The sequence below is a fragment of the Hemicordylus capensis genome, chromosome 12, assembly GCF_027244095.1.
Source record: "Hemicordylus capensis ecotype Gifberg chromosome 12, rHemCap1.1.pri, whole genome shotgun sequence".
Taxonomy (NCBI): Eukaryota; Metazoa; Chordata; class Lepidosauria; order Squamata; family Cordylidae; genus Hemicordylus; species Hemicordylus capensis.
Genome location: NC_069668.1, coordinates 3,553,202 through 3,576,597, shown reverse-complemented (window position 1 = coordinate 3,576,597; position 23,396 = coordinate 3,553,202). Strand labels below are relative to the sequence as shown.

Sequence of the window (23,396 nt, the reverse complement as noted above, 5' to 3'; positions counted from 1 at the left end):
GGTCCATCTAGCTCAGTGCTGTCTACACTGACTGGCAGCAGCCCTCCAAGGTTCCAGGCAGGAGTCTCTCCCAGGCCTACCTGGAGATGCTGCCAGGGATTGAACCGGGGACCTTCTGCAGGCCAAACAGATGCTCTACCACCCAGCTACAGACCCATCCCCTATAGGGCAGCTGCCATCTACTGAGTCAGACTATTGTTCCATCCAACACAACATTGTCCACACTGACTGGCAGCAGCTCTCCAAGGTTACAGGCAGGAGTCTCTCCCAGCCCTACCCGCCAGGAATTGAACTCGGGACCTTCTCCATGCAGGACAGACACTCTACCGCTGAGCTATGGGCCCATTCCGGAGAAGGAAATCTAGGAAACTGCTGTCTACTGAGCAGTGTGGATTCCTGGAGGTTGTTGACTACAACTCCCAGAATCCCCAGCTGCATTAGCTTTTGCTTGAGGATTCCGGGAGTTGTAGTCAACCACCTCTGGGAATCCCTCTTAGAGGGAACACTGACAGGGAGTCATAGGAAGCTGCCATATACTGAGCCAGACCCCTGGCCCATCTAGCCCAACACTGTCAACACTGACTGGCAGCAGCTTCTCCAGGGTTGCAGGCAGGGGTCTCTCCCAGCTCGGCCTGGAGAAAGGAACAGAGGAAGCTGCCTCATACAGAGCCAGACCTTTGGCCCATCTAGCTCAGCAACATGCCTGCCGCTTAGCCGGAAGAGGCCGGCAGGGCCGGTTTAACGAGGGCACAGCCGAGCCAGAGGCAAACTGGCCATGCCGCCATGAAAGAGGCAGCAGGAAGCCCACGAGAGTCTCCGTAGGAGGATGAAGCAGAGAAGCGGGGAGAGAAGCCAGGCAGCCAGCCAGCAAGCTGGGAAGTGGGCAGCTGGGAAAGGACGCCGCTGGCACCCGGGTAGGGAGTACAGCCGGCCGGTAGGCAATGGGGTGGGTTGAGAGGCGTGGGCTGGGCTGGATGGTGTCATCCCCTCCAGTCAGCCAGCTGAGAAGGCAGGGGTGGCCATGCATTAAGCCCAGACCGAGCAGGCTGTGGAGCTGGAGCTCAGAGTACGCCGAAGGTCCCCGGTTCCATCCCTGGCAGCATCTCCAGGCAGGGCTAGGAGAGACCCGTGCCTGGAACCTTGCACAGCTGCTGCCAGTCAGAGTAGGCAATGCTGACCGAGAGGGACCAAAGGTCTGACTCTGTAAGAGGCCGCTCCCTACATCTGCGCAAGGACGTATGATCGACAGCTGTGTAAGGGCAGAAATCTTCCAGAAAGGGACCCCCCGCTCAGTGGAAGGGCATCTGCTTTGCCGGCAGGAGGTCCTCAGTTCCGTCCCTGGCAGCATCTCCAGGTAGGGCTGAGAGAGAGAGAGAGATTCCTGCCTGCAAACTTGGAGAAGCCGCTGCCAGTCTGTGCAGACAATCCTGAGCAAGATGGACCAAGGGTCGGACTCAGTAGACGGCAGCTTCCTGTGCCTTACAAGTTCCCTATGAAGTAAGATTTGAACTTGGGTCTCCCAATCCAAGTCCAAGACTATCTCTGGATGTTTCCTATCCTTGGGTGCCTCTCCCGAGCTAAATATTTCCCTAACACCCCCCATCCCATGGCATAGTCTAGCGGGGGTGGGAAATCTCGTCGTTCTTCGAGGCCCTTGTTGCTGCTTGACCAGCAAGAGCGCCACCAGCTTGGCTGTCTAAATGAAGGCACAGCTAATTACAGAGCCGTTGGCTTTAATACGTTTGCGTGAATCAGGCGAGGGAGTTAATTGATATTTACGCGGCGCACCCGCTTTCCGCGGGAGACAATGCTCTATTGTTTGGAGTGAGAGCGGAGGAAAGGAGGCGCGGCCGCGGCGGCAGGGGTTAGATAGTCGCGGAGAGGCACGCAGGGACTCAAGGCCGACAGAAAGGGAGCCACAGAGTGAAGCACGCAGCCGGGAGGCCCAACAGGTCAGCAAGCACCACCCGTTGCTTCTTCGGTGGGAGCAGCTGAGCACAGGAAGCTGCCAGTCAGACCGTTGGTCCAGCTAACTCAGCACTGCCGGCATTGACCGGCAGCATCTCCACAGGGTTCTTTCTCAGCCCTACCTGGAGATGCTGCCTGCCAGGGATTGAGCCTGGGGCCTGCCGTGTGCAAAGCAGGTGCCCTTCCACTGAGCTATGCCATCATCTCCCAGGAAGCTGCTGCCTGCTGAGCCAGACCCTTGGTCCGTCTAGCTTAGGACCGTCTACACAGACTGGCAGCAGCTCTCCAAGGTTTCAGGCAGGGATCTTTCCCTGGAGATGCTGCCTGCCAGGCCCCAAGCTATAGCACTCATGCCTTGCCAAGGAACCTGGGCTACTTGCTTAACTAACATGCCTGCCCTCTTTGGCACCGACTGACTCGAACAACGCTGTCACTATCGTTCACGGTGGCTATACAGAGCCTCCAGGATCAGTGGCAGTCTACCGCCGAACGCCAGTTGCTGCCTTCCAGAGGCTTCTGCTTGGCTGCTGCAGGCAACCGGATGCTTAATCAGATGGGACTGTTGGTCCAATTCGGCGGGGACTTTCCGATGTTCTGATGAGGCATGGTCATGAGGAGCAGAACCTCCTCATTCTGCAGCAGTTAACCTCCATAAGCAGTTAACCTTACTCACTCTCATCGGGATTGGGGGCTGCCAGGATGGCGCTGTGCTTCCGCTTGACCTCTTCCACATTCTCCGCGATCTTGTCGATGAAGCCCCGGATCTCTTCCACCTGAGGAAAGCAGGAGGGCAGACGTGAACAGAGGCCTCACTTTCGGCACCGGACTGTGGCGCGGACCAGTGTCCCCTGTCACAGGGGTTCCTGGGGGTGGTGGACTACAGTTCCCATAATCCTCAGTCAAAGGCCATAGCCGCTGGGGATGCTGGGAGCTGTAGTCTACCACATCTGGGAATCCCTGTGGTTAAGGTCACAGCCGGCTGGCAAGCCAAGCCTCAATTTGCAGTTGTTGTGCCGTCGGGTCGGTGTCGACTCCTGGCACCCGCAGAGCCCTGTGGCTGTCTTTGATAGAATGCAGGAGGGGTTGGCCATTGCCTCCTCCAGCGCAGTATGAGATGATGCCTTTCATCACCTACCTAGATTGCTGCTGTTCGATAGAGGTGTTTCCCATCATCTGGGGAACAGACCAGCAGGGATTCGAACCGGCAACCTCTGGCTCCCTAGGCAAGTTACTTCCCCACTACGCCATTAGGTGGCTTCAATGGTGCTTAGCCATGGCTAACTAGCCCGGAGGTCACCCATGGCCACTGGAAGGGAGCAATTACTTCTTATGGCTTGTAGAAAAGCCGGTTTCACTGCTTCGCAATAAACATCTCCCATAATTGTTTTTGTAACTAGCGTACGTAGCAAACTGGCTGAGCATTCGTATCCATTTATTGTTGTTCTAAAAGTAAGTGTTTAAAAAAAACAACAACGCAGCAGGCATGGATCTTTTTTAAAGCGCCACCTTTTCAAACAAGAGGATGCTTCCATTCAGAGCTGCACAACTTTGCCCCTCCAGCTGCTGCTGGACTACAACTCCCATCACCCCCAGCCTCAGCGGCCCATAGTCAGGGGCATAGTAGTTGTCCAACATTTATAGGGTTGAGCAGCTCTGCTTTAATAAAAATGGTTCGAGAGGTACATTCGTCTGAAAAATGAGTGAGCCGTTATCGCGAAGCAACAAAAATGGGACATTCTAGGTGGCGATATTTGACTTCATCCTTTCTGACAGATCAAAAGGCCCAGGGCGAACGCCGTTCCTTCTGGACACAGTCTCTCTGCTGGGGCTCCGCCTCTAGTCCCAGTCGCAAGAGCCCTTCTTCCCAGCTAGCCAAACTGGCCACCGGCTTCCTGACACCATTTCTCAACATTCTGTGGGCGACTTTCATGTCGAGCACTGAACTTTCACACTCAGCTGGACTGAATGTTACGAACCTCTGCAACTCAGGTCAGTGACCAGGGACCAGCAAGAGAACCAGGGGGGGTCTTGCTCTCCGACACATTAGCACCCCCAGAAGAGGCTTCTCACCTGTTCAAAAAACTCATCCATGAAGTGGTCACGGTCCACTCCGACGGCAACCTCCTCATCCTCATCGCTATCCTTGGCCTGCAAAATATTAATAAAACCATGTCCAATATTCCAGAGCCCCCGGGGCAAGCTTCAAAATAAAGGAAGCTAAGGCTGGTCTCCTCGACTTGGAGACCTACAGTGCCACAGCAAACACCTATTGTACAGCACCTGTGACGTCCTGCAGGGATATTCAAAGACACCCTCACACCTTGACTCTTTTGGCTGCTGCTCTTTCATCCGGTCATTTGCTGAGTTCTCCTCACAGTATCGGAGATTTCTGAGCAAAGCAAAGGCCAAAAATGCCCACCACCCCTGCCCGCCCTGGCTTTTCATGGGTCTTTTTCTTAAGAGGTCAGCAAGCCACGTACTCCCATCTCCAAAATAAACCACATCTCTACTGAATATTCGTAAGACAGTGAAGAAATAACGTTTGCTCATTTTCACACTGCCCAGGTGTGAAACTGACAGAAGGGAGGCATTTCCCAGCTTCAGGCTTCGAGGCCAGGCCTAATTCGGAGGGTGTGCTTGACTGAAGACAGCAAGGGAGATGCCATGAGGGCGCAAGGGATAGTGTGCGCTCCCAAAAAATATTGCCTGCTCCCCTTTCTCATCCACCAGACTGGAACTGAACAGCAATACAGTCCTAGTACAGGACGGTCATGTAGCTTAAATTAATTATTTGTAAAGGCCTCCATTGTTTAAAGAAGCTTCATCCTACTCACTCCTCTGCCCCAGAACAAGCAGCAAAAGCCAGTGCAGCCCGGGCGGCGAGGTGGCACCTCGAGCCTCCCAGGAGCCCAGTGGACCCCTTAGCTCCCTTCCTGGCCAGGAACTGGACTGGGGTGAGACCATGTGTATAGTGGGGTGCAGGGTCATCTCCCCTGCCGATTTCAGCTGGCCTGGTCCTGACCTCTCTCCCCACCACCCCAGTCTTTCCTGCTACAGGTTCTTGGACCGGAAAACCTGCCTGGAAAAGCAGACTGAAAGCCTTGGCCTCATCCCAAAGGACTGTATTTTCTAAGAGGGGAGAGTCCCATTTTGTGAACAAGTCGTAAAATGCCAAGCAAGCTTCATTAAGAAGGTAAGTTAACCAACAACATTAATTACTGCACTTCCACGAGTCTTTATGTCTAGCAAAATTCCCCGCTCCCCTAATGACGTTCTTTGCCACCTTTTTGCTCCCCCCAAACATTTCACAGCAGGAAACATTTCACAGCAGGAAAAAAGTATTTTCCAAATAAAGACATGCATGATAACGGTAGCGTCCTCACCAAATGAAGGTTGGGAGGGGGGGCTGCTTCACAATTGCCCCTCCCAAGGGTGTCCTCCGGGGGTAGCCGGAGTATATGGCAGCTTCCTACGTTCCTATGACAGTATATCTATGATACTCACCAATCAGTAATCTTTTGAGTATTTACTGATCAATGGAGACAAATAAGAAGACAGCCCCGGTATCATGCACTGCTTGTGAGGGATGTTGGCCAGGAACATAGGAAGCTGCCTTATATATACAGAGTCAGACAATTGGTCCAACTAGCTCAGGACTGTCTACACTGACTGGCAGCAGCTCTCCAAGGTTTCAGGCAGGAGCCTCTCCCAGCCCTACTTGGAGATGCTGCCAGGGACCAAACCCGGAATCTTCTCCCTGCAAATCAGGTGCTCTTCCACTGGTCTATGGACCCATCCCCTAAGTGGAATATCTCCCAGCAGACAGCGCTCACATGTAGTCACTCACCCAAAAGCAAGCCTTGCTTGGCAAAGGGGACAATTCATGTTCACTATTGCAAGACCAGTGCTCCTCCCCAAAAGACCAAGAAAGCTGCCACCTACTGAGTCAGACTACTGCTCTGCGTCGCTCAGCGTTGCCTGCCCTGACTGGCAGCCGCTTTCCAGGGCTCCATGAAGCCGTTTCCTAGGGCCAGGCACCCACCACACCTTGACAGGCAACATTTGAAAGGAGCTTGCACTATCGTGGTCTATAAAATCATGCATGTTATGGAGAAAGTGGGTACAGAGACATTCTTCTCCCTCTTGCATGACACTAGAACAACCATTTCATGGTCATCCCATGAAATTGGTTGCCAAAAAACTTAGGTCCAACAAATGGAAGTACTTTCCCCACACGACGCATAATCAACCTGTGGAATTCTCTGCCACAAGATGTGGTGTTGGCTACTAGTTTGGATGGCCTGAAGAGGGGTTTGGATCACTTAATGGATTGTATTGGTATTGCCGATTTATAGGAGAGGTCTATCAAGGGCTACTAATCGGAGGGCTACAGGCCACCTCCAGCCCCAAAAGCAGGGTGCCTCTGAGTCGGGCAAAGGAAAAAACAACACATGGGTGGAGCGGGGTGATCTAAGCCGAGGGAAGCGTGGCCGCTCATCTGTTCCTCCCTGGGATGACTCTCTCCCTCCATGTCAACAATGAGACAACACCAAATGCTTCTCGGTGCATATGAGGGACTTGTTGAATGACATCAGAGCAGCCCTGCTGGATCAGGACCAAGCCCATCTAATCCAGCCTCCTGTTTCCTCCAGTGGCCCACAGGCAAGAGGTAAGGGCAGGCCCGCTCTCCTGCTGTGGCTCCCTGGCGGCTGGGGTTGTGAGGCATCCAATAGCCATTTGGACTAGTAGCCATTCATAGACCTAGAATAAGATTCTGACTGACAAGCAAGACATTTCAAACCTTGGGTTAAGGTTGTGGTTGGAAATGGACTGCAGTGTGTTGACTGGCATGGCTTCAGACGTAAAAGCGAGCCACAGTCAGACGAAATAAACCATGGTTCAGTGTGAGGGCTGAACCCCCCCGCATGTTGATTTTTTACAAAACTGTAATGAATTCTAACACTTGTGAAAGCCTGGGGAGGTTTCTATAACTGTGGACAATTCACTGAGCAGTTCTTCTCTCTGGCCTTTATCTTAAGAACGCAGGAAGCTGCCTTAGAGTCAGTCGGGATCGTCTACACTGACTGGCAGCAGCTCTCCAAGACTTGAGGCAGGACTCTTTCCCAGCCCTACCTGGCGATACTGCCAGGGATGGAACCTGGGACCTTCTGCAGGCAAAGCAGAGGATCTCCCACTGAGCTACAGCCCCATCCCCTCATGGGAATATCTTACAGCAGTTTGCCATCCAAAGGCAAACCCGGACAGACTCTGCTTAGCAAAGGAGACAATTCATGCTCGCTACTTGACTAGCAAGCCAGAGGTTGCCGGTTCGAATCCCCGCTGGTCTGTTTTCCCAGACTATGGGAAACACCTATAAAACGGGCAGCAGAGATATAGGAAGATGCTGAAAGGCATAATCTCATATTGTGCAGGAGAAGGTAATGGGAAACCCCTCCTGTATTCTACCCAAGACAACCACAGGGCTCTGTGGGCACCAGGAGTTGATACACTGACTCGACGGCACTCCTTTACCTTTTACCACAAGCTCTGCTCTCCACTCACTCCATGCGATGCCTGAACCCTCCCAAAGAATTTTATAAGAGCTGCAATGAATTATATTATTCATTCAATAATGTTCGGAGAGGTTTCAAGAACTGTGGACAATTCAGTGAGTGGGCCTGCTTCCTTGGCTTCTCTCTCACAACAGGGTGCTCGGCCTACAGTCCCTCTTTTGTTTTGCTACAAAAAGAAAATTAAAACCGAAGCCAAGCCAAGCACAGGCATGATTCTTCAAGCAGCTGCCACCCGAGTCAGTTGTGCCGAGCAGGAAGGAAGCCAACTCTCCAAGGAACGCCTGTGTGGCAGCTCTGCGAACCGCTGGGAAAGATCTGATGAGGCCTTTGAGCGGCGTGCCGAACCTAGCATCAGCCCTGGCACGTTGGGAAGTGGTGTGCGCAACACAGTAAGCCACTGCCGTCAAAAAACACACACAGAGGAACCTGCCATATACCAAGTCAGACCATTGGTCTATCTCGCTCAGTATTGTCTACCCAGACTGGCAGTGGCTTCTCCAAGGTTGCAGCAGGCAGGAATCTCTCTCAGCCTATCTTGGAGAAGCCAGGGAAGGAACTTGGAACTTTCTGCTCTTCCCAGAGTGGCCCCATTATCCCCGGAGGGGCATCTCTTCCAGGGCTCACATGTAGTCTCCCATTCAAATACAAACCAGGGCAGACCCTGCTTAGCTAAGGGGACATGTCATGCTTGCTGCACAAGACCAGCTCTCCTCCCTGGATGGGTCAATGGTCTGACTGATTGGAAGCTTTTAGAGGAAGTACCATAGCTCAGTTGAGGAGCATCTGCTTTGCAGGCAGAGGGTCCCCAGGTTTAATCCCTGGCAGCATCTTCAGGTAGGGTTGGGAGAGACTCCTCCTGCCTGACTCCTTGGAGAGCTGCTGCCAGTTGGTGTAGACAATCCTGAACTAGAAGGATTGATGGTCCAACTCAGTAGACAGCAACTTCCTAGGGAATGGGGCTCTAGCTAAGTATAAGAGTATCTGCTTACATGCAGAAGGTTCAAGCCACGGCAGCATCTCCAGGTAGGGCAGTGAAAGAATCCTGCCTGAAATGTCAGAGAGCCGCTGTCAGTCTGTGTAGGCCAGTCTAAGGATCTGACTCAGCAGAAGGTCAGCTTGGCAGCTTCTGACGTTCCCACCCACCATCGTTCCAACCCACAAGACCAGGAGAGCTGGTCTTGTGGTAGCCAGCATGACTTGTCCCCTTAGCTAAGCAGGGTCCACCCTGGTTGCAGAGGAATGGGACACTTGATGTGTGAGCCCTGGAAGAGATGCCCCTCCAGGGATGAAGCTGCTCTGGGAAGAGCTGAAGGATCCAAGTTCCCTCCCTGGCAGCATCTCCAAGATAGGGCTGCGAGAGACTCCTGCCTGCAACCCTGGAGAAGCCGCTGCCAGTCTGGGTAGACAATACTGAGCTAGATAGACCAAGAGTCTGACTCAGTATATGGCAGCTTCCTGTGTTCCTACCATCTTGTTTCTTTTTTCTTTTTTTGCTGAACTCTGTTGAAAAGTGATATAAGGCAGAAGAGCTATCTCCAAGATAGGGCTGAGAGAGATTCCCTCCTGCAACCTTGGAGAAGCCGCTGCCAGTCTGTGAAGACAATCCTGAGCTCGACAGACCAAGGGTCTGACTCAGTAGATGGCAGCTGCCTATGTTCCTCACCCCGAGGGCTTCCCACGTGGCTTGCAGCTGCCTGAGCCCTCCCACCACACAGACAGCGAACGAGAGAAAGGGTGGGACGGCCTCTGCACTGGCGCTGGGCCCCAGCCAGCCACCGAGTCATTTCATTCCGGCAATCAACCCCCAGCTCGTGCCGCCTCCGAGGCGGCACAAAGGGCCTCTTTGCAGCCGCTCGGGTGCAACCGCAGGAAGATTCCTTGAAGCACCAGCCCTGGCCGAGCGCCAACCGGAAAAATCAAGTCAGCCAGCAGGGCTCTGTTGGAGCCACAGGGGTGGCAGGAAAACGTGATGATCTCAGGGTCGGAGTCCTCCTGAACTCAGAACTGCCCGAGGAGGAGGAGGAGGTTGCCCAGAGCCGCAGGGTGGGCAGAGTGAACCCGGTGGCCTCCCGAGACTGCAGAGATCTGCCCTGGCTTGCAGCCAGCTGGAAGACACAGCTGGGAGAGGAAAGATGGGATCAGCGGGAGGAAGCCTCCTGGGGCCTCCCCTCTTGGTGCTTCTCACCCACACACTGATAGCCAGGCCCACACATTTGGGCCACCAGCAACATCTCAAGGGGACGGACACTCCTCCTCGTGATTTCTGGCCATCCTTACATAGGGACATGGGAAGCTGCCATATACTGAGTCAGACCCTGGGTCCATCTAGCTCAGCATTGTCTTCACAGACTGGCAGCGGCTTCTCCGAGGTTGCAGGCAGGAGTCTCTCTCAGCCCTGTCTTGGAGATGCTGCCAGGGAGGGAACTTGGAGCCTCGATGTTCTTCCCAGAGCGCTTCCATCCATCCCCTGAAGGGGAATCTCTTCCAGTTCTCACACTTCTAGTCTCCCATTCAAAATGCAGCCAGGGTGGACCCTGCTTAGCTAAGGGGATAAGTCATCCTGGCTACCACCAGACCAGCTCTCCTCTCCTCAATTATAGCTCTCTCTATGTTACCACCCCCCTTTTTAAAATCCCTAACCCCAAACAATTGGGGGAGGAGAGCTGGTCTTTTGGTAGCAAGCAGGAATTGTCCTGTTTGCTAAGCAGGGCCTACCCTGGTTTGCATCTGGATGGGAGACTCCATGCAAGATCTTCCCCTCTGGGGATGGAGCCACTCTGGGAAGAGCATCTAGATGCCAAGTTCCCTCCCTGGCAGCATCTCTAAGATCGGGCCAAGAGAGATTCCTGCCTGCAACGTTGCTGCCAGTCTGGGTAGAGGCATGATGTTTCTAAGTACCAGTTGCAGGGGAGCAGCAGCAGGAGAGAGGGCCGTCCTTCATCTCTTGCCTGTGGGTTCCCCAGAGGCATCTGGTGGGCCACTGTGGGGAACAGGATGCTGGACCTCATAGGCCTTGGGCCTGATCCAGCACGGCTGTTTTCCTGTTCTTAGACAATATTGAGCTAGATGGATGACCAAGGGTCTGACTCAGTAGAAGACAGCTCCCTATGTCCCAGGTCTGGGGGAAACAGCACGCATTTTTGCACAGAGCAAAGCGTTAGGGATAGGGCCATTTATTATTTATTTAGCGCAGTTATATACCACCCCAAACTCATGTCTCTGGACGGTTTAGATACAAAACAACACAGATTAAAAACAAAAAAACGAAGACCATTCAACACCAAAATTAACACTGCATTTCGACGTCAACCGCCCTGAGCCATTTTTGGAAGAAAATGGAACAGAAATCCGAGAAATACCTAAATACGTTGTAACAACAGTGGGCAGCTAGGAACACCCTGTGGCCAGCAGGGCTCTAAGTGGCCCTGCATCAAAGATTGAAGCCAAAGCTGACCAAGGTCCATCTGGACCCAAAGAGAAGGAGATAACTCGGGGCGGGGCGGGGGGAGGTAAGGGGTCCGCTTGACGTCACGGCTACCTTCCTGCTGAAATCCGTGGCCTGCCCACCTGAGCTGGCACAGGAAGCCAGGAAGGGGGAAAGCCACTTTCCCCGGCGGACTGATCTCCTTTTGCATACCATTTGCATGGCAGGCTCTCTGGCTGCGATTCCTTTCGCAGGGACATATGGCAGAGCGGGAGTCGCAGCCGAAAAGGAGCAGCAGCAGAGGCGCAGGCTAAAAAAAGCACACCAAAGGGAAGGCGGACCTGGCTAATTAGCCCAGTTAACGGGCTTCCAAACAAGCCACCTGGGTCCCCGCAGGAGCAAAGGTCGAGGCCGCTGGCAGGGCTGGATGCGTCGGCTTCCCCCCGAGGAGACGTACCACCAGCCGCGGAACCAGAGATCACATCGGCTCCTGGGCCAAGCTTAAAATGGGGACTGGAGCTCCCGGGGCTGGTTTGAGTGGCATGAGCACCACATAGGAACAGGCTGCCAGCTGAGTCAGGCTCTTGGTCCAATTAGTTCAGTAGAGCCGACACTGACCGGCAGCGGCTCTTCAAGGTGCCAGGCAGGAGACTTTCCCAGCACTACCTGGAGTTGCTGTCAGGGATTGAACCTGGAACCTTCTGCATGCAAGGCAGACACTCTACCTCTGAGCGGCAATCTCCGATGGTCGGAGAGGAGAGCTGGTCTGCTGGGAGCAAGCATGATGTGCCCCCTTGTCCACCCTGGTTGCATATGAATGGGAGACTAGAAGTGTGAGCACTGGGAGAGATTCCCCTCAGGTGATAATGGAGCTGTTCTGGGAAGAGCGTCTAGGGTCCAAGTTCCCTCCCTGGCAGCATCTCCAAGATCGGGCAGAGAGAGGCTCCTGCCTGCAACCTGGGAGAAGCCGCTGCCAGTCAGGGAAGGCAATATTGAGCTAGATGGACCCATGGTCTGACTCAGTATATGGCAGCTTCCTATGTTCCTATATGTTCTCTACAGGTTATACAGGAAGCTGCCTTAGACTAAGTCAACCTCTTGGTCCATCTGCTTCAATAGTGACTGCTCTGACTGGAGAAGCTGCTGCCAGACTGTATGGAGCAATACTGAGCTGGGTGAACCGATGGTCTGACTCGGTAGACAGCAGCTTCCTGAGCAAGTGGGGGCCACTGCTCTGTGGAAGGATATCTGCTTACAGGCAGGAAGATCCAAGCTTCAGCCTCTTGCTGCATCTCCAATTAGGGTAGGAAAACTCCTGCTGCCAGTGATGGAGCCACTGCCAGCCAGTGTTGACAATCCAGAGCTAGGTGGACCAAGGGTCTGACTCAGTATGTGGCAGCTGCTTATGTTCTGTGCTGACTTCCCCGTGAAAGGATGCACCTTGCCCTACAAGTACGCACTCTCCCTCGACGGCAGGGTGGTTCTGGGAGACCCGAAGCCCTCTCTGCATTTCTGCTTCCACCGCCACGGTGGCCATCCTCCTGAACACAGCACATCCCCCAATCCCCAGTTCTACTTTGCACGCACCCAGGATGCAGGCAGCCTGAAAGCAGCAGATGGGCGAAACCCAGACCGCTCTGCAAGCTGTTACGCAGAAGACAAGACCACGGGGGAAAGATCTGGGAGAGGGGCTGGCCAGCTCCCGGGAAGGACAGCCCTGCCTACTCTTCTGCTCACCCCATCACCGAGGGTGCTCGCCTGTCAGACACCTCTTGGAGATTAGACCTTGCTTTCATCCAACATGGGGCTTCCCAACCGGAGGCCCTCCAGGGCGCTCTCCAGATGACACGCTGCAACAGGGCTGAAATGCTTCGGCTCAGCAGGATCATATCGAAAACGATCCGCCGAATCACAAACTCCTACAACGGGGTGGGTTGGGGGGAAATACAGCTACGGTTTTTTGCGACACACATGCAGTGTTGCAGCATGACGAAGCAAGAAGGCATTGATGCATTATAGATATGTGGCACCTTGCGGTCGGCACGGGGACGGCCGAGTCGCCACACAGGAAAGACGGAACGACAACTTGCAGATCCACAGTGACCCTGTGGTAGGGTTTAATCTGGAAAGCGCCCTGATGAAAGCTGCATGACAACTTGTGGCTGGGGATGATGGGAGTTGTGATCTGCCCAACTACACCTTGTGGCCGGGGAATGGGTGATGGGAGTTGTAGTGCAGCAACATCTGGAGGAGCACCACTCCCAGCCTGTTCTGGGAGGAGAGTTGGTTTGGTGGTCGCCAGCCTGAAGGGTCCCCTTTGCTAAGCTAAGCAGGGTCCACCCTGGTTTGCATTTGGATGGGAGACTCCATGTGTGAGCACTGGAAGATCTTCCCCTTATGGGATGGAGCCACTTTGGGAAGAGCATCTACAAGCTTGCATGCAGAAGGTTCCAAGTTCCCTCCCTGGCAGCATCTCCAAGAGAGGGCTGGGAGAGACTCCTGCCTGCATGGGAGAAGCCGCTGCCAGTCTGTGAAGACAATCCTGAGCTAGATGGACCAATGGTCTGACTCAGTATATGGCGGCTTCCTATGTTCCCATCATACACAGCTACAACTTGCTGGGTCCTCCAGCCCAGGAGGAACCCAGTGGGGACCCCCTAATCTAACACCCCATCCGATATCAGGTGTGTGCTCAGCTCCTGAACGTAATAAATCACAAGAGCAGCCCTAAAGGTTCACCGGCCGGGCACCCCCAGTTCACCTCTGAGAGAGCCAAGCCACCCTGAGTTCTTCCGGCAGCCTTCTTGGAAGCCAGGAAAAAACACAAGCCAGGCTTGTTTACTGGCACCCTTGAATCCCCGGCGGACATGAGCCCGCGTCCCCTCGCCGGCTCTGCCTCCCCGTTCCAGAGCAGAAATCGATTCCAGATGACAAGAGTCGCGGCGGAAAGGCTAGCCTGAATTCCCAACCCAACGCTTCCCACTAGGAGCTGGCAGGCAGAGAAGATGGAGGGGACCACGGAGGAGGAAGAGGAGGAGGGAAGCCGAGGACTGGATGCTGATGTCGCATCTTAAAACAAAGGACAAGAGAGGGAAGGGAGGCAGGAGGGAGAGAGGACCAGACAGACACAAAAACAGGAGGCACACACAGAGCTGCCATTCAGAGCGGGCTGCACAAGCCCCCACTCCAAAGAGGGAGGGGAGATTCTCAACTCGCCCCGATCAACGTTTAACTTTTCCATGACAGAAATATTCCCCCAGCCCCCATTTGCTTAAAAGTATGTCCCGGGGTGTTCAGCAGGGCTGATGGCCAGGTACGAATGAAATGCTTTATTATGATCGCAACATAGGCAGCTGCCATATACTGAGTCAGACCCTTGGGCCATCTAGCTCAGCATTGTCTACCCAGACTGGCAGCGGCTTCTCCAAGGTTGCAGGCAGGAATCTCTCTCAGCCCTTTCTTGGAGATGCTGCCAGGGAGGGAACTTGGAACCTTTTGCTCTTCCCAGAGCGGCTCCATCCCCTAATAAGGGGAATCTCTTCCAGGAATCACACATCAAGTCTCCCATTCATATGCAAACCAGAGCAGACCCTGCTTAGCAAAGGAGACAAGTCATGCTTGCGACTGCCAGACCAGCTCTCCTCCCTTATCAGAGGGAGGAAATGATCTTGGACAAGATATAGACCCACAAGATTACCACCAGGTATGTATTCAGAGGATTGCAACATCAAAGGGGAACTTGGCAGATTCGCGGAGCACTTGGCCCACCTTCCAAATACTGGCCCCGATGGACGTCAGGCTTCAAACACGGAACAGCAAGGGTTTCCCAAATGTCTGTCCAAAAGTGATGAGAGGATAGTCTTGTTAACCCCACCATTGACTGCCTAGTGTCCCGTCCAGGGTTTGGAAGCTCTGTATGCTCTGGATCTTTGGTTGTATACGAGTATTATTTTATTTATTTATTTGATTTATAGACCGCCTTCCAAAAATGGCTCCGTAAAAAGCGAGGTGGGTGACCATCTGCTAAGTGACAGCTGGGCAGGATGAGGGGACCCTCCCCAAATTCTAGCCCCCAGCTTTTGAACAAAGTAGGAGGAAAAGCTGCCCTACCCAGCCGATGGGTTGCAGACGATCAAACTCCTTACGGCCCATCTTGATTTTCACTCGCATGTGACTGAAAATTGTGGGGGGCGCACATCTCTCCAGAAGAAGCAGAGCTGGTCTTGTGGCCGCAAGCATGGACGATCCCCTTCACTAAGCAGGATCCACTCTGGTTTGCATTTGAATGGGAGACAATGTTTGAGCATGCTGGAAGATCTTCCCCTCAGGGGATGGGACCACAGCTCAGTGGAAGAAGAGCATCCGTCTGCCTACTGGCATGCAGAAGGTTCCAAGTTGCATCTCCAAGATCGGGCTGGGAGAGACACCTGCCTGCAACCTTGGAGAAGCCGCTGCCAGCCTGTGTAGGCAATACTGAGCTAGACAGACCGATGGTCAGACTCGGGAGAAGGCAGCGTCCTAGGTCCCTCCCAGAGCTGGGTACGATGCTTGCCCTAGCGGCGGAGTGAACTAGCCAATTAGCGGGTAAAGATGTTCCGAGAAGCAGCAGCAGATACTCAACCCCCAACGAGGATGTCTTGGGAGGATGGATTTCGTCTAGGTCCACTGAAAAAACGCTCCACACTCTCGACACGTCACTGGAGCTGAAGGATTATCTGTTTGAATTTTTAAATGCGGAGCATGCATTACGATGCAGAGCCCAGCTCCTCCGAGGCAGTTCCTTGCTCGGGAACTAAGCCACGCACAGAGGCGATGCTAAAACCGAGAAGGGCTCAGCCGAGATTGCTAAGGAGGCCAATCCCAGAGAGGCCTTCGAGAGAGGAGAAATGGGTACTACAATCCTGCAAGGATCAAGATGGTGGTGGTGGTAGAGGTGTCCCCTTCGTCATTCCTTCTGTTAATAATTCCTTATATCAATGCCCTCATTTGCTGAGCTGTACTCAAGGCTGCCTCAGGGTGGAGAAGCACACAGGGGTGCGTCCTGCACACGCAAAATCTCTTGGCCAAGTGGTAATATTTATTCATGAGAACACCATCACTTAACCAGAGGATGCCCCCGTTCACAGGAACGTAAGAAGCTGCCTTATACCGCGTCAGCACATGGGGGAAACGGGATCTTGGTGTCTTAGCTGACCACAAGCGGAACACAGGCCAGCCGTGTGCTGCAGCAGCGAAAAGGGCGAATACGATCTTGCGCTGCATTAACAGAGGCACCGGATCCAGAGTACAAGATGTGCTGCATTTACTACACTGAATGGAAGACAACCCCCTTAAGAAATGTAGATTAAATACAGGTTATATTTACCCCAAAGGCAGAGGACTCTGAATTTTAGATGACTCCCCAATTTCTAAAATCAAAGGACTTGTGGTGGGGGAGGGAGTCTTGGATTCAGGTAAATACGGAAGACCAAAGGGAGAGATTACAACCATCTTTTGGAAGGGGAAGAGGAGCAGGCTGTTGACCCTGATTGCTGGACAAGAACCAAGGGGTTGAAATGACGAAGTAGATTTAGGCTAGACATTAGGAACCATTTCCTAACTGGAAGAGCTGTTGGACCATGGAACCATCTGCCTCATGAAAGCTCTCCTTCTCTGGAGGATTCCCAGCAGAGGTTGGATGGCCGTCTGCCAGAGAAGCTGTAGCAGATTCCTGCGCTGAGCAGAGGGTTAGACTACGGGACCCCCGAGCAGTGTCCCCTCTAGCAGGGATTCCCAGATGTTGACTACAACTCCCAGAATCCCCAGCTGCAATGGCTTTTGTTGACAACATCTGGGAATCCCTGTCAGAAGGAACACTGCCCACAAGTTCCCTTCCAAACTCGATTCCAATGCTATTATCTAAAGGCTTGACTCTTCCTGAAGCACCAGGAAGGAAGCAAGGCAGGTCCTTGCCTCAAGGAACACACAACTTGGATTATAGAAAAAGCCGCAATTGTTGAACTAAAATGTTCCGCTCTCTACCTGCAAATCTACATCTAGGGACCACCATCTAGACCAGGCCTGCTCAACTTTGGCCCTCCTGCAGATGTTGGCCTAGAACAGGCATCCCCAAACTGCGGCCCTCCAGATGTTGCTGAACTACAATTCCCATCATCCCAGCCACAATACATTGTAGCTGGGGGTGATGGGAATTGTAGTTCAGCAACATCTGGAGGGCTGCAGTTTGGGGATGCCTGGCCTAGAACTACCATAATCCCTGGCTACTGGGCACTGTGGATGGGGATCATGGGAGTCGTAGTCCAAAAACAGCTGCGGGGGGGGGCAAAGTTGAGCAGGCCTGATCTAGCCCCAGGGTCCCCAGCCCTTTAAAAAAAAAAAACAAGTGGCCCCCTGCTGTCACAAACCTTCAGCTCAGGGACCCCCATAGAGAGCTGTAGGGGCGTGTGTGTGTGTGTGTGTGTGTGTGTGTGTGTGTGTGTGCAGATTTAAATCTTACATTTACAAGATGGGCAGTCACTGGCTTACATGCCTTTAAAAAATAGTAAGCGTCTGTGTCCACACAAACATATAAACACACAAATTTAAGCATCAGGGAGAGAGGCTTCTTCAGCGACTGGCTTACACCCACACTCAGTTACACATAAGCACTCTTGCTGAAATTAGTGGGAAAGGTTTACTTTCCCCCTTCATTTCGATGGGAGTCCTCAGGGCTCGTTTGTTTTCTGAAGTCTGTCAGACAGAGGAGACAGCATCTCTCGGTCGGGCCAAGAAAGACCCCTGCCCTGCCTGAAACCTCGGAGTGATGCTGCCAGTCTGTGCAGACAATCCTGAGCTAGAAGGAATATGGCCTGACTCAGTAGGTGGAAGCTTCCTAGGTTCCATGTCAAGGCCTGAGAAGCACACAGCTGCCCTTAGTTATTCGTGGGAATAAAAGAAAAACCTATTTGCACTGGGCAAACAGCCATTATAAAGATGGGGGGGGGGACACGTCACCATTCAAAAGTTATAGCGCCAGAAACCCACTTCAGCAGGCCCTCGGGGTCGATCCGAGCACGAGAGACATCATGTCAGCAAGACCCGGAAACCTGAAGTCAGCAACCCCCTGCAAGGAAGCTCCCCTGAACCCACCGAGATTGACTTCTGAGTAAACATGCGCAGTCTAACAAAAGTGACCCTGCATCTTGAAGGGCCCTTAATCAACAACAGCCAAGGGGAATTCGCCATCTGGAAGTCCGGCAGGAACAGAGTTACGCCCGCCCTGCAGATCTGGCAAGGGAATGCACTCTGCACGGGCTCAGAGGCACCTTCGAGTGGCTACACTGCTGAGCAGCGGCATGCACATCCAGAGTTTCAGGGCCCAGGCATGCACAGCAAGCCCCTCATCAGCTTGTCTGCCCCCCACCCCCAGAAGAAGGCTGCCCCCCCTACAAAGAGGCAAAGATGAAGGAGACGGAAGCAGCCCCCAAGAATTTCCCTCCAGGCCCACCATGGGCACCACAAATCCCTCCCCCCTCCCACTTCACTTGAATATTTGAAATATAGACAAGGAGATGCCCACTCCTGATCTTTCGGGTCTCCTTCCAGCTCCATAGATACACCCAGTGGTGGCATCCAAGGGGGCTAGGAAGGGGGCTACAGAAGAGGCAAAGTGCAATTCTGGGTGGGCAAGCTGTGACCCATGTGAGATTTCTGGAAAAGAAAGGGGGGGAGCAATTACTCCCGAGTCTAGGGAGGGTAGCGCCCCCCCCACTGCCCCTGGTGCCCCCCACAAGGTCCGCACAGCCTGGCCAAGCCCCCCCACAAAAAAAACTCCGGAGTGGAGGGCCCCTTCCCTTTCCACAGAGCAGACGAGGCAGGAGTCACCCTCCTTAGAAGGACGCCCCCCCCGCACCCCGAAAGCCAGACGGGACCCCCCGGAGTGGATCCCTGCAGGGGCAAGGCAGGGCTCCGTCCACCTCCCCATCTTTTAACCCCTTGCTTCCTTCCTTCCTTGCCCCCTTGAGCCTGCCTTGGGTTCCTCCTGGACGGGGCGAGCAGAGTCGAGCGCGGCGCGGAGGACACGGGGGGGGGCCTCTCCCCGCTCCTGCCCCTGTATTGGGGGGTGGGTGGGACATCTGTGCGGGCCCCCCCCCCGGCCGCCTCCTGGCAAGCCCGACGGGGCGTCCGTGCTGGGGCTGCGCGGAAAGGAGGACTCACCGTGCGCAGCTCCTGCGTCCGATCCTTCATGGCGAAGGCGGCGGCGGCGGCTGCTCGGCTCTCCGGCGGCCGCGATCGAGGCTGGGAAGGGATGGAAGGCGGCGGAAAGGGAGGAGGAGCAGCAGCAGGGAAGGGGCGGGCAGCACATGCGCCGGAGCCGAAGGGAGCGCAGGCCTCGCAGCCTCCCACCCGACGGCGGCAGCCCCGGAAGGAAGGGGTGGGGGGCGCCCCCCACCAGACAGGCCAGCCAGCCCCAGCAGCAGCAGCGACCCCCGCCCCAGCCCCGCCTCCTGGCCTGCGGGAGTCAGGCTCCGCCTCCTCCCCGCCTCAGCCCATCACCGGAGGAGGGGTTGCTCTTGCTCCCCCGGGGACGGACGGGGCGGCTGCTTTGCTGGCAGGTAGGGCTAGCAGGGCGACGGAGGACCCCCTGCCCTGCCGGAAACCGCGGAGGAGAGCCGCTGCCAGTCCGCGCAGGCAACCCTGACTGCCCCCGAGAGACTAAGGGCCCGACTCCGAGAAGGGCAGCTAAGCTTCCTATGTATCAAGGGCCGAGATCTGCCCGGGGAGGGCCCGAAACTTGGGCGTAGAGCCTCTGCTTTGCACGCAGAAGGTCCCAGGTTCGATAACGACGAAGCGGACTATTTTATATGCCGCTCTTCAACCCAAGTTCTCAAAGCGGTTTTCATAGGGAAATGCCTAAACGAGACGGTTGCCTGTCCCCAAAGGGCTCACAGTGTAAGCCTCACACCCTTTAAAAAGAAGAGCAGCAACAGCCACTGGAGGGATGCTGTGCTGGGGATGGAGAGCCAGTTGCTCTCCCCCTGCTATATATCAGAGAATCGCCACTTTAAGAGGGGTCTCTTTGCTCAGTTAGGAGGGGTTCATTCCCTGGGAGCATCTAAAGGGTAGAGCCCTGCCAGAAACCACAGAGAGCCGCCTCCAATCAGTGCAGAGAATCCTGCCCTAGATGGACTAGTGGTATAAGGCAGCTTCCTATGTTCCTGTCTGTGGCCTGGTCCCAAAGCACTCTGGACATGCTCAGAGGCACACTGGGGAGGGCGAGAGAAGGCTGCCGCCTGAGCTGTGCTATCCCTGGTAGTAGACGCCGTGTGTGGCTTCCTTTGGAGTCAGCCGGGCAGGATTGGTGTGGAAGGTGTGTGTGGACTAGGTAATTAAGATGGAGGAGAGAACTCACATTAGGACCATAATTATGATTACATTTGTACGTACTGAATTAATGTGTGTATTAATAAACATCTGTTGGTTATGTGCCCTGTGTGTTGTTATTAATATGCTGTGTTTATAGATGCTGTGCCATCATGTACAGAGCAGTTTACAGTCAAAGCAAAATTGAAAAAGGCAGGATATGGCCCCAAACTGCTAAGAATCTAAGGTTCAACTGAGGGGGAAGAAAGAGAGAGTTTCCTCTCCCCCCACCCCGGATCCTGTGACTTTATTAATTGGTGCAATTTGTATACCACTGTTCAACAGTTCCCCAAGGCACCATTAACACACTGGGTTGCCAACTGACCTGGAAAACCCCACCCTGGCCCGCTCTTCTGCTTTTTGCTGCCAGTTTGAGCAGCAGCAATGGTCGGGTGAAGGTTTTCAGAGCTCCACGCTGAGGTTTATCTCTGGCTCATGCCCATTTTATTACCAGTGGTGCTTGTAACAGAAGCTCCCAGCTGTTATTGACTACAATTCTCATCATCCTCAGCAGCAAGGGCCTTTCATTGTGGATGATGGGAGTTGTGTTCAACAACAACAACTGGGAATCCCTGATATAGGGAACGTAGTAACCCTGCTGTATAGGGTAACTTTGCTGTAAAAGTTATGTAAAATGTAGCCTAAAATGTAGCCCCTTGCTGGGCTTAATAGCTGCTGCCCCCTGCTGGGCTTGGAGGAGATAGCAAGCAATCCTGTGGGATCCATGCAGATCACCTCCTCCTCTGCTCTTGCCATGGTCATTCCTGAGTGGATGAGCTTTTGGCAGCTTCTCCTTCTTGCTGCCATCCTCAGGGCAAACCCGCCCTCCCCCTTCTCCCATCCCCACTGGCTCCATCTCTTTTTCTTCCTTGGCTAGCCAAGATTTCCATCCATGGAGCAACACCAGAGAGGAGAGCTGGTCTTGTGGTAGCCAGCATGACTTGTCTGCTTTGGATCTGCCACGGTTTGCATTTGAATGGGAGACTTGATGTGTGAGTACTGAAAGAGATTCCCCTCTTAGAGGATGGAGCTGCTCTGGGAAGAGCAGAAGGCTGCAAGTTCCCTCCCTGGCAGCATCTCCAAGATTGGGCTGAGAGAGATTCCTGCCGCAATCCTGGAGATGTCACTGCCGGTCTGTGCAGACAATGCTGGGCCAGATGGACCAAGGGTCTGACTCTGTAAACAGCAGCTTCCTCTGTTCCTAAGCGAACCTGCCCACCTCATGCCTGGACCTCCACTGTACCCTGAGGCCCATGCTTGGGAGAGAGAAGGCCGCAGACGGCCACCCCAGTGCCCAGGGTGTATTTTTAGGCCCGGTCTGTGCCAAGTCAGCCCTTTTGTCTCCTGCTGATGTGCACCCCACGGCTGCCTCGCCAGGGGTCTGCCTCCACGGGGCGCCATAGCAACGCAGCCTTTAATGATAGCTGGAGGAGGAGGCCCCTTCAGTGCCCCGCCCTCGCCAAGGTGACAGGGCCATTGTGCCCCGCTGACAAAACATCCTTTGCATCACACCCACAGCTGCTCTGGAGGGCTGCCCCCCTCCTCTCTCTCCATTGTGCTTCTGCCTGCCATCTGTTTTCCTCTGCCCCGGGCGGGGAGGGGGGTTGGTCTGCCTCCCCAGCTGGGTCTCGGCAGCGCACTGGGAGGCCTTGAGATACGGCGATGGGCCGGTGGCCACCGTTTATGATGGTCAAAATCCCAGGTGAGGAGGGACGTGCATGCTGCCAGGGCCATTATTTTTCACGGGCAGAGTTGCCATGTCCCCCGGAAATTCCGGGTTTCCCCCAGATTTTAAGCATCTCACCCAGATTGCTTTGCCCACCCAGATTCTCCCAGATTTCAGATTTCATTTTAAAAAGAGAAGAAGAAGAAAAGCTAAGCTCTAGACCTTGTAGAAGTGGAGTTATGGAGCAAAACGTGCAGTCCCTCTTCTGCTCAGAAATTATATGCAAATTAGGCACCTGGATTTGGAAAGCCAGAATCCGGCAACCCTAATATCTGGTAACTGCCCCAGTCCAGAGAGGCCCTGAGAAACGGCCACGGCTTCCCCACAAGCTCCCCTGAATCCAGAGAGGTCTGGTGGGACAGAGGAAGCTGCCATATACTGAGTCAGATCCTTGGTCCATCTGGCTCAGCATTGTCTACACAGACCGGCAGCGGCTTCTCCAAGGTTACAAGCAGAGATCTCCCTCAGCCCTGCTTGGAGATGCTGCCAGGGAAGGGACTTGGGACCTTCTGCCTGCAGGCGCTCTTCCCAGAGCGGCACCATCTACTAAAGGGAATATCTTACAGTGCTGCTCGCACATGGATTCTCCCATTCAAATGCAAACCAGGGCAGACCCTGCTTAGCAAAGGGGACAATTCATGCTTGTGACCACAAGACCAGTTTTCCTCCCTAGTTTCCTCAATGGTGAAACCAATAGTACTTCCCCACAACCTCCACTGAGTCCAGAGAGGTCTGGTGGAACATAGGAAGCTGCCTTCTACTGAGTCAGACCCTTGGTCCATCTAGCTGAGGACTGTCTAGCCAGACTGGCAGCAGCATGGAGCCCCAAACTGCTCCCTGTTGCTGTCCTCAGTGAACGAGTCCAGTGCGAAGCTTTCCCACTGAGAAGCAGAGCGCCACCTCAGCCTCTGATCAGAAGCCTCACCTTCCGATTCGACTTCTCCCCCCTCTGCTGTGCCGACTGTGAACATTCTATACTCACCCCTTCTGTGAATAGCACAAGGCTCCTAGGGGCCAAATTAAACTGACACCAGCCTCTAGGTGGAGCTCGTGACTCGGAACGTGCCAGTCCGTCCCAGGTTGGGGTGGATCACATCATCGCAAACGACACCACTGAGGAGTCCCTGTGTGTCACTCACTACAACTGTACCAAATTTGGTCCAAATCGGTTACTTGCGCCTAAAAGTTCACATATCTGCCATCTTGAATTGGGTTCAAATCTGCTAGGCACTTCACAAGTTAGCCCAATTGCACCTCAAAAGTTTATGTGTCCGCCATCTTGAATCAGGGCGAATGACATCAT

At 54.0% G+C, this 23,396-nt stretch overlaps 1 protein-coding gene across 8 annotated transcripts in view; it reads right to left on the bottom strand.

Moving 5' to 3' along the window:
• The window catches only part of STX1A (syntaxin 1A), a 100,073-nt gene that overhangs the window by 28,541 nt on the left and 48,136 nt on the right, over window positions 1-23,396 (bottom strand). For 4 of the 8 annotated variants that reach the window (XM_053274822.1, XM_053274823.1, XM_053274824.1 and 1 more), the window contains exons 1-3: window positions 19,162-19,309; window positions 4,039-4,116; window positions 2,642-2,741 (exon numbers count right to left, since the gene is read on the bottom strand). In XM_053274822.1, the coding sequence (XP_053130797.1) occupies window positions 2,642-2,741; window positions 4,039-4,116; window positions 19,162-19,191 (208 nt within the window). In that variant the 5' untranslated portion in view covers window positions 19,192-19,309. Of the gene's footprint in view, window positions 1-2,641; window positions 2,742-4,038; window positions 4,117-19,161; window positions 19,406-23,396 lie in introns of those variants that run through there. The other 4 variants (XM_053274829.1, XM_053274828.1, XM_053274827.1 and 1 more) reach the window with 2 other exon arrangements.